Genomic DNA, 10,466 nt, shown 5'->3' with positions numbered 1-10,466 from the left:
TGCCCCCCCCCCCCCATTTCTCTCGCACCCCTTCTTCTCCTGCTTCCCCTCCCCTCCCCAACTGCAAAACTCATCCCGTCGGTGTCCTTTGGTAAGACCAAAATTCCTACCCCTGTACATATTCAGACTGTTTTCTGATTCTTTTCGGGGGGGGGGGACACGACACATTGTAACAGGGGAAGGTCACATGTCGTCCTAGTACTTAGTGTGATATGATAACGCATCTTCAAGTACTGGAAGGGCTGTCATATAAGAGGATGGTGCGGAGTTGTCTTCTGTTGCCCCAGAAGGTCGGACCAGAACCGATGGGCTGAAATTAAATCCGAAGAGTTTTCGGCTGAACATTAGGGAGAACTTCCTGACAGCTAGAGCGGTTGTTCGGTGAAACAGGCTTCCTCGGGAGGTGGCGGGCTCTCCTTCTTTGGAGGTTTTCAAGCAGAGGCTAGATGGCCCTCTGACAGCAAGGCGGATTCTGTGAATTCAGGCAGATCATGAGAGGGAGGGCAGGAAGGGTTTAATCCGTGCTTAGTTCTTGTGGCCCTTTCTTACACACCCAGCGAAATGCCGATCGCCACTTGGGAGTCAGGAAGTCATTTTTCTCCAGGACAGTTTGACCAGAGATCTGGGGGGGGGGGGGGGGGGGGAGGTATTAGTTAATTTCCTGCATTGTGCAGGGGGTTGGACTAGATGACCCTGGAGGTCCCTTCCAACTCTATAATTCTACCTGGAATAATTATTGGTTTTGGTCCTGTGTACAGGATGACACCCCTCGTACTCTCGGCTAATCTGGAATGACTCAGGGCTCTCAGTCGTAGGTTTTATGAGCTGCTTGTGCTGGTGGTGATCTCCTTCCCCGTTAGATTCACTCTGTGTCCCTAACGAAGGGCCGCATTTGCAATTACCGTCAACCGAAAGAGCTGCGTTTACTTCCATCCCGGGCCCGTGGCCTTCGCCTTTGGCAGTGGCTGTTTCAAGGTGGAAGCCACCTGCCATCCGGAAGGGCCCCCCCTCCCCGGGCTAGGGCCTTGCTCGCCTCCCCGAAACCTAGGCCGGGTGCCACACTGAGGAACGGAAGAGCCAGATGTGACGTGTCAAAGAGCCACGTGTGGCTCCCGGGCCACTGCTTTTGACACTGAAAGGAGTAAAAACATGTGAAATCTCTACATGTGAAGTGTCCTCTGGGGGTGCTACAGGAAGTTTAGAACAGGGAAGTCAAATATAAGGCCTGGGGGCCAGAACCAGCCCGTCCAGAGCTCTTATGCGGCCCATGAGCAACTAGTGCAGGGGGGGGGGACAGAAGGCTGCTCTGGGGGGAGTCACTACAACTGTGGCTTCAGCCTGGCAGAACAACTTCGCCTGCAGCAGTCAGACGATGTGGGCGCATCTGCCTAGTGCTGTACCATGCGGGTTTTCCTTTGCACACACACACCCCTCCCAGCCCATGAGGACTTGCAGTGAGAGATACACCAACTCGGAGCTTTCCAGCTACTGTCCTTTATACAGTTTATATCTCTGGTACCCAGCATTACAATTTATGGCACGCGTGGCCCGGCCCGACAAAGTGACATTCATTTCAGATCCGCCCCTTGTAACAAATGGAGTTCAAAACCTCTGGTTTAAAAGGTAATTAGCCTGGGATTCGATGGAGAAAGAATCGAGGGCTGGGCAGCTTCCCCCAGTTCCATCTCCAAATAACCCAGGGGAAATTGCATTAATGCCGGACTGCAGCCCATGCTCATAAGACTCTCCGTCAGTGCCAGAAGGGACACAGAGCACCACGTCAGTGATCTGGTCCCTCCACCCCCTTGGCGAGGTCACCAGGGTCGGGCCCGGATCCTTTGCGGGGTCCTTTCCTAGACGCGCCCCCCCCCCCCCCCCCCGATCTTGCATTGCAACTTCCATTCCCAAATCCTGCAAAAGCATCAGTCGCGGGCTTATTTTTCTTTTCACAAGCCCTCGTTCTGCCGTTCGTTCCAGGCAGGATCTCTCCACTACATCAGGCCGTACAGAGAAGCGGGAAGGCGTTTGCAAAGAGAACAGTCTTCCTTTTAAAAATCAACGGCCGCCTTTCCCCTTGGGCAGCGCCGAACAGGTTAGCTCTGCCACCAAGCTGCCGCAGTATGTTTCCCATTAAAGCCCGGCGTTAATTTATTGGCTCCTAACGTGTAAATTCTTTACACGGGCAGGAAACGGAGCTGCTGCTGCTGCTGTTTCGGCCAGCGGTTCCTCTGTCCCTGTTCCAGCTGCAGGGGCCCCCCCCCCCCCAAGTCTGAACTTGCTTGCAACCAGTGCTGTTCACAAACAGGCAGTCCCAGAGGGGGGGGGGAGAGCACTGTGGAGTGCGCTTGTGTGTGAATTTCTAGCATTGCCAGTCCTCCCCCCCTCCCCCATCTCTCTAATTTCCTTTTGTGTCTGATTTCAGAGCGCAGCTGGCACATCTTCTCTATCAGCTGGGGTTTATTAGCCCCCCTCCCTTGTGGCCCCCGCAGCGGCTTCCAGCATGCCTTCTGTGTGCTTGCGTTCCCGGATTTGGGGCAGCAACTGCATGTGCTGTTTTTTTACTCGTCGGCGTGAGCATGCCCAGTTTGGCAGCCTGAGTGCTGAGTCATAGCCGGTTCCCACGTTTTCATTTGCGTTAACTCACCTGCGCTTTACGAATCAGTCATTGGGGGTGAAATAGACCCCAGTGGTGTGTGTGCGTGTCTGTGTTCTAAAGCAATAAGATATTTTTGACTACCAGTGAATGTCAAAGAATGTTACGCTTTGTTAAAGCGGTCGCTTACAGAAGAGGGCCACGACCTCTTCTGTAAGTGACGGGACACGGGCGGAGTCTTCGGGGTCCTTCAGACTCCGGATACCTTAATCATGTACTTCAGCTTCTAGAGATGGTGTTGGTGTTTTTTTTAATAATTTTTTTTTATTTTCATGAAAATGTACAACACAGAACGATTTCAACTAACTCGGATCATGTTTTACATACGTTAGAATCAACGTGCATTAAAAAAAACCAACGAACATACAAAAAATAATGCTACCAACTCATAAGACATCGACATCTAAAGGGGACAAAATATAGGTCATTTGCCAATTACGCGTCAATAACCATATTAAATTCACACTATAACCAAGCTAAAGCAGCCAACTAGTCTTTAGGATATTGAAATATCGGTAGCCTTGGAGCTGCGGTGGCTCAAGTGGTTAAGATGCTGAACTGCAGGCTGTGGAAGGTCAGTAGTTCAGCAATTCGAGACCCGGGTGCTGCATGACGGAATGAGCTCCCATCTCTAGTTCCAGCTCCTGCCAACCTAGCAGTTCGAAAGCAAGAAATTGCAAGTAGATAAATAGGTACCACTTCGGTGGGAAGGTAACAGCATTCCGTGCACCTTGGTGTTTAGTCATGCCGGCCACATGACCACGGAAATGTCTTCGGACAGCGCTGGCTCTTCGGCTTGGAAACGGAGATGAGCACCGCAGCCCTAGAGTCGGATTCGACTGGCTTTCGAGCGAGGGAACCTTTACCTTTTTTTAGACTTGTTTAGTCTTTTGTTTTTCAAGTACCTCGATTTTCCAAGATTGGGTACCATCTCTCTAGATAATTGGAGGGGTCACTACAATATATGGAATCCGAAATCTTATCCTTTATGAGGTGGTCCCGTATCTTAAAATACCAGTTCTTAATTGAAGGAGCATCTAAAATCTTCCAGCATGGTCGTTTTGGCCGCAGTGAGAAGAATCATTACCAAGTCTTTTCTGATTTGTGGCATTCTAATTTCCTGCCAACTATTTAACAGTATAATTTCAGGTTTGAGAGGGATATTACGTCCCGGCAAATCTTCTATGTGGGATAAGACCTCCTGCCAAAACGTTTTAATCACTTCATTACTTTAGCTTCTAGAGACGGTGTTCTTAAAGGAACGGCTAACACGTGAGCTCCAGGATCCCCGGCCCGGGGGTCGGCACCAATGTTCCCTCTAAGCTGTGGAGTCTTGTGAGCAAAAATTCTACTTTGTGAGCTACTGGCATTAAAGCTGTGAGCGAGTGATTTGGCGGTTGCATAAATTAGTTTTCTCCGGAGCCATCCTTCCTCAGCTAAGACGAAAATGTGTGAGCTGGAGGCTAAAAAACTGTGAGCCGGCTCATGCTAACTCAGCTTAGAGGGAACACTGGTGGGTACGTCAGGGGCAGGCACAAATTGACTGCTGCAGGTTACATTCAGTCACACAAGCGAAGATCCTTTCTGGCTACGGTGGCAGCAGCTAAAGCGGTGCCTTTTAAAATCTGTACGACCAATCAGATCTACGGTGGCCAATCAGAAGCCTTGCTGGGCGAAAGCCCCCCACGCCCCCCCTCACTTCCCAAAAACATCTGGCGGGCTCCAGAAAAAATGTTGGCAGGCGCCGTGGTGCCCATGGGCGTCACGTTGGGGACAATATGTGTGTTCAGTGTAACTTCCGAACACAGCTTTAGGAGGAAGGGGTTTGAGAGTAGTGTTTCCCCTCCATTTTTTTTTTTTTAAATGTGCTGGTTTCACTGAAAGGGCAGTGGGACTGTCCTGTAGCTACGGGGGGTGGGGGGCAATTGGGGACTCCGCCCCTTCCCTCAAGGGCCCCTCGCTTCTTAAAGCCCCCCCACTTCTTCCCAAAAGCATTTAAAGAGATCTTTTGAGAAGAAGTAGGGTGTTGGTGTTGGTGTAGTGGTTAAGTGCACGGACTCTAATCTGGGAGAACCAGGTTTGATTCCCCACTCCTCCACTTGCAGCTGCTGGATGACCCTGGGCAAGCCGTAGTTCTGACAAGAGCTGTCCTCGAAAGGGCAGTCCTCGAAAGAGCTCTCTCAGCCCCTCCTACCTCACAGGATGTCTGTTGTGGGGAGGGGAAGGGAAAGGAGTTTGTAAGCTGCTCTGAGACTCCTTCAGGTAGTGAAGGGCGGGGTATAAATCCAATCTCTTCCTCTTCATAATAATAATAATAATAATAATAATAATAATAATAATAATAATAATTTATATTTCTGAATTGCCCCATCCCTGAGTACACAGGGTTCTGGGCGATTTACAATGAATATACAAAAGTACAATAGCTGTTGTAGATTTTCCGGGTTGTATGGCCGTGGCCCTGGCATTGTAGGACCTGGCATTTCGCCAGTGCCTGTGACCCATGTTCCCTCTAAGCTGAGTTCGTGTGAGCTAACTCACAGTTTTTTCACCTCCAGCGCACAGATTTTTGTCTCCGCTCAGGGAGGATGGCTCCGGAGCAAACTAATTGATGCAGCAGCCCAATCGCTCGCTGACCACTTTAAATGCCAGCAGCTCACAATGTAGAATTTTTTGCTCGCAGGACTCCACAGCTTACAGGGAGCATTGGCTGTGTGACTGGCATCCTCAGAGGGATAACACAGAAAGATAGACCTTGACACAGAGAGCGCTCCACCTTTCTGTGTTATACCTCTGAGGATGCCAGTCACAGCTGCTGGCGAAACGTCAGGTCCTACAGTGCCAAGACCACGGCCACACAGCCCGGGAAATCTACAACAGCTAACGGACTCCGGCCGCGGAAGCCCTCAACGACATACAAAAGTACAGTTTAAAATCAATCATCAGTTCATCCCAAAGTTTTGCAGTCTCCCGATGGCGTTTATAATTTGGTCTGAAAAAGTGCTCTGGAACATTCTCATCTCATTTCATACCAAGAGGGCTATCCGGGCAGTTTGCACAAACATACTGAGGCTAGACCCCGTGCGGCATAACTGTTGGCGCTTTGATCTCATCTCAGGAGAATCGTCTGCCCGTTTCTGGCTGGTCGGCGTCACACCGTTCCCGCCTTTGGCCGGCGCTCCGGCGTACCAACCAGATTGGCGCTTCCCACCCCTTTCAGCCATCAGTTCAAAGACCTGCTGTGACCTTCCCGGCCTGCTTCTCCAAAGGCCGCGCAGATGCCTGGGCGAGGAACTGCGCTGCAAGGGTTCCACCACAGAGAAGGCCCTGCTCCTTAAAGCCGGTCGCTGGCACCCTCGAGCACAGGGCCTGTGATGGCTGCTGGGGAGGCTTAGGGTAGTGCATAGGGGAAGGAAGGAGTGCCTCTGAGCACGTGTGGCGTTCCTTTTCCCCGCAGCAGGTTGACAGAAAGCAACTCTTCCCGAGCAGTTTCAGGGTTTAGCCATGCTGGTCTGGGGTAGAACAGCTAGATTCGAACCCAAAAGCACCTTGGAGACCCAACAAGGTTGTCGGGGCAAAAGCTTTCAAGAGTCAAAAGCTTTTGATTCTTGAGCGATGACAGCCTGAAAATCTTGCTAATCTCCAAGGTGCTTCTGGACTCACACGCGAAACCTTTATTGGCACGAAAGCGCAAAACGTCATGGAAATACGGGAAAGTACTAAGACGCACCAGTCACCGACACTTGGCTATTCAAGCCTCGTCTTCTGGACTCGGATCCAGGTGTCCTACCTTGACCAGGTGTGCTTGAGTTCTAGAGAAAGCTCTGGGTGGGAATGGCTTCTGTCAGTGGCTGCGAACAAAGTCCGCAGAACCGAAACCGACCCCCTCCCGCCGCCCGCAAACCCGCTCTCCCCTGGGCAATTATAACCGTCCGTGTGGGCTCTTCCCCTCTGTAAGGACCCTCCTTTATCTTTTCACGTGCATGCACGCACATCTCCCGCACTGCCCTAACGAACCCAGCGAGACTCCCCCCAGGTAGGTCATGTGACCCCCTCCCCCCCAGAGCGCGCAGCCTCTTCTTTTTATTTATTATTTTGTTTTCCGAAGAGCAAGAAATTTAAAAGTTGCATTTCCAGTTCTGTTCGCAGCTCATTTACCCCGTGACTCTCTTCCTCTTCCCCGTCCTTCTATAGACCCTCTCCACCTTTTCTGTTGATGTTTTGGCTTCCATCTCCTCCCCCTGGACTCTGTTCTCCTGGCAAGGTACTTGAACTCTTCACTTTTCCCCCCTCCCATGGCTTCCATGTGCTGTTTTCTCTCTCTCTTCTCTTTCCCCCATTTCCTAATCCGCAGGGCTCTATATATTACAGAGGGGCAGAACACAGGGTGTGAAAGACCAAATTTTGCTGTTGGGGCCACCCCCGCACCCCCCAAAAAATATTCTATAGTTGAAAGAATGTTAAGCTCGGAGCAACAGGCTCCTGTTTGATATTCCAGAGACGCGCGGAAAGGGCTCCGAAATCGGCAAAGAGCGGCAGCTAGGACCCCCCCCAACCCCTCCCACACCGCATGGCAAAGAGAACAACTGATCCTAGTATGAGACGCACCAGATCCGAACCAAGTCAGGGGACGATCAAGTCCCGGGGAAGAACGGGGGCATACAGCCGGAGATCTCGCATATTCGAATGGATCCGTGCGAGAGGAACAGGGCGTGGCAACCAGGGGTATCCCGCCATTCAAACAGATCTGCCAGGGACCAGTTCAGCCAGGAGCTAGAATTTTGTGCCCGGAGCCGTCAGGGCCCCGCCTTTTTGTCATTGCCCCAGCAGGGGCTGTTAACTTTTGCACCCACAGGCTGTCTCCACAGCCTTCGGGTTTGCCGCGCCTTGGGGGGGAATTACGGAGGGGGGACGGGGCCCGTGCAGCCTCCGGGCGATTCTCGGGCACGCCACCGATGAAGCCCGCCACCGGCTTGGTTTTTTCCAAAGACGCTCTCCGCCTGTCGCTGGGCTTGATGGGGTTGTGCCGGGCAGCTTTCCTTCCTGTCTCCCCCCCCCCCCCCAAATGTCTTGGCTTCAGGCAGGCCTAAGAGTTTTCGCTTGTCTCCCCTTTCCCCATCTTCAGGCCGAGACGGCCGCAAACCGGATCTGCAAAGTGCTGGCTGTCAACCAGGAAAACGAGCACCTGATGGAAGACTACGAAAAGCTGGCTTCGGACGTGAGTGTCTGCATGTGGCGGTGGGGGGAGTGTGAGGGAGGAGGGTCAGAGATGGGAAGGGGGGGCGATCTGCAGCACCAGGTGGACACGGTGAGGGGCTCGGCCAGGGAACGGAGGAAGGCGATAGTGCCGCGGCGCGCCCCGTCCTTGCAGACTAACTCTCACGCTGTCTGCCGTGACGAAGGTCAACGAGGAAAGGGTGACCCCCCTCTGCTTGCCTCCCCCTTAGCCGTGATCAGTGTTCCCTCTAAGCTGAGTTAGTGTGAGCCAACTCGCAGTTTTTTTAGCCTCCGGCTCACACATTTTTGTCTCAGCTCAGGAAGGAAGGGCTCCAGGGCAAACTGATTTATGCAGGAGCCAAATCGCCCGCTCACAACTTCCGTGCCAGTAGCTCACAAAGTAGAATTTTTGCTCACCGGACTCCACAGCTTAGAGGGAGCATTGGCCATGATACGCTGGCACATTCTGCAGCTCCTAGGACGGAGGTGGGTAAATCGTGGCCTGGGACCCCCCCATCCAGCCTGCAGGAGTTTTTCATTCGGCTGCTTCAGGAGTTGTTAGGCGCTTCGGCGCCTGCTCCCCGAGGGGAAGCTGTTGAAAACAGATTTATTTATGTATTTATTTATTTGTTCAATTTACAACCCGCCCTCCCCACCAGAGCAGGCTTGGGGTGGCTTACATAAAGGTAAAACACGTACATAGCAATGATAAAATCATAAAACCTTCTAAAACCATACAAAATGATCTATATACTAATAGCCAAGGCGCCCCCTGCGGGCGGATATCTAAATCCGCACATCAGGGGCGCCTAGGGGGGAAAGATTTTCCTGCACAGTTGGGGCAATCCCCAGATGTGCAGAGCAGAAAAATCTGAAATCTATAAAAAACTACAGGGGGATACTTAAATTCCCCCAAAAGTAAAAGAGCGTTCCCTGCGCATGCGCAGAGAATGCTCTGAGAACTGCCTCACCGCTGCCACTGGGGGCGGGGGAAAGCTTGGCCGGCCGGCAGCTGTGAGTCGCTCCCCCCTCGCCGCCGTGGGAGTGGGGGAGGTTCCAAAATTTTTGGAATTTTGGTCAGTAGAAATCAGTATTTTTGACCCTCTGACTAGTTTCCACCCCTGTAATGCACTTACGATCCACTTTAGCGATCACTTTCAAGTGGGCTTTGTCATTTCGCGAGGTAAAACCCGTTTGCAAAGTGCATTGGAAGTGTATTGGAAACACGTTACTCCATGTGTATAAGCACTTATTTATTTTTTTTGGTCTCTGCTCCAAAGCGCTGAAATTTGGGGAGGCCTAATTGCTGTGAAATACAAAAGTCCCGCGGCACCTTGAAGATGGTGTGCGCTCCCTTGGCCACAGTCCGCTTCGTCAGATAGATATGTGAAGGAAGATCGTTCTGGGAGGTTTTTTTCCCAGGGGACAAGCGAAAATTCTCAGTGTCGGGGAAAAGGGAGCAGTAGATACACACATGGGCACACGGAATTGCCGTACTCTGAATCAGACCTTTGGTCTATCATGGTGCAGGGCTCTTTTTGTAAATAAAGCCCAGCAGGAACTCATTAGTATAAAAGGCATAATAGGCCACACCCAACAGCAGAAACTCATTAGCATATTAGGCCACACCCCTGACAGCACAGCTCATTGGCATATTAGGTCACACCCCCATGTTACCAGAAGTGTGCTCATCCAGCCACACCCACCTTTTGCTTCTTATTCTGTTTACCTTGTTTGTTGTCAAAACCCAGGGCTTTTTTGTAGCAGGAACTCCTTTGCATGTTAGGCCACACACCCCTAATGTAGCCAATCCTGATGAGTTTCTGCTGTTGGGTGTGGCCTATTATGCAAATGAGTTCCTGCTAGGCGTGGCCAACTTGGAAGCCAGCCAGAACTCCGTTCCTGTGTGTTCCTGCCCAAAAATAGCCCTGGTGGTCAGTATTGCCTACTCAGACTGGCAGCAGCTCTCCGGGGTCCCAGGCAGTGGTCTTTCCCATCACCTCCTACTGAGGTGCTGAGGATTGAACCTGGGACCTCCTGCATGCCAAGCAGTTGCTCTGCCACTGAGCCATGGCTGCTCGCCTAGATATAGAAAGGTTGGGTGTGAACCCCATCATAAATCAACAGAATTAGCAGTTCCGCATCCACAATGGTGAGGGAGGACAGAGGCTTGAACAGATAAGCAAATGGTTTAATTCGTTGTCGAAGGCTTTCACGGCCGGAAGTTCATTAGCTGTTGTAGATTCCCCGGGTCGTATGGCTGTGGTCTTGGCATTGTAGGACCTCCGTCTTTCTGTGTTATACCTCTGAGGATGCCAGTCACGGCTACGGGCGAAACGTCAGGTCCTACAATGCCAAGACCGTGGCCAGACAACCCGGGAAATCTACAACAGCTAAATAGTTTAATTGACAATTAACTGATTGTCGGCACCAGGTTACAGTCTGACAAAACATCTTCAGAACGGCCAGTTAAAACAGGGTCCCGTAGAGCAGTTCGAGATTGCAGTGGCCGAGGGCCCCCTCCAAAGGCGTCCAGAGCACAGCCAGTATCTCTGTGGTGGAACCGGACTGCTTTGAGCCGGTCCCTTCCCCCATG

At 51.7% G+C, this 10,466-nt stretch overlaps 1 protein-coding gene across 1 annotated transcript in view; it reads left to right on the top strand.

The window, feature by feature from the left end:
- The window catches only part of ACTN4 (actinin alpha 4), a 132,835-nt gene that overhangs the window by 96,528 nt on the left and 25,841 nt on the right, over positions 1–10,466 (top strand). The window contains exon 9 of the mRNA XM_015407046.1: positions 7,779–7,871. Coding sequence (XP_015262532.1) covers positions 7,779–7,871 — 93 coding nt within the window. The remainder of the gene's footprint in view (positions 1–7,778; positions 7,872–10,466) is intronic.

Source organism: Gekko japonicus, unplaced genomic scaffold (assembly GCF_001447785.1).
Source record: "Gekko japonicus isolate JY-2015 unplaced genomic scaffold, Gekko_japonicus_V1.1 scaffold2099, whole genome shotgun sequence".
Lineage (NCBI taxonomy): Eukaryota > Metazoa > Chordata > Lepidosauria > Squamata > Gekkonidae > Gekko > Gekko japonicus.
This window is presented reverse-complemented; position numbering and strand designations above follow the sequence as displayed.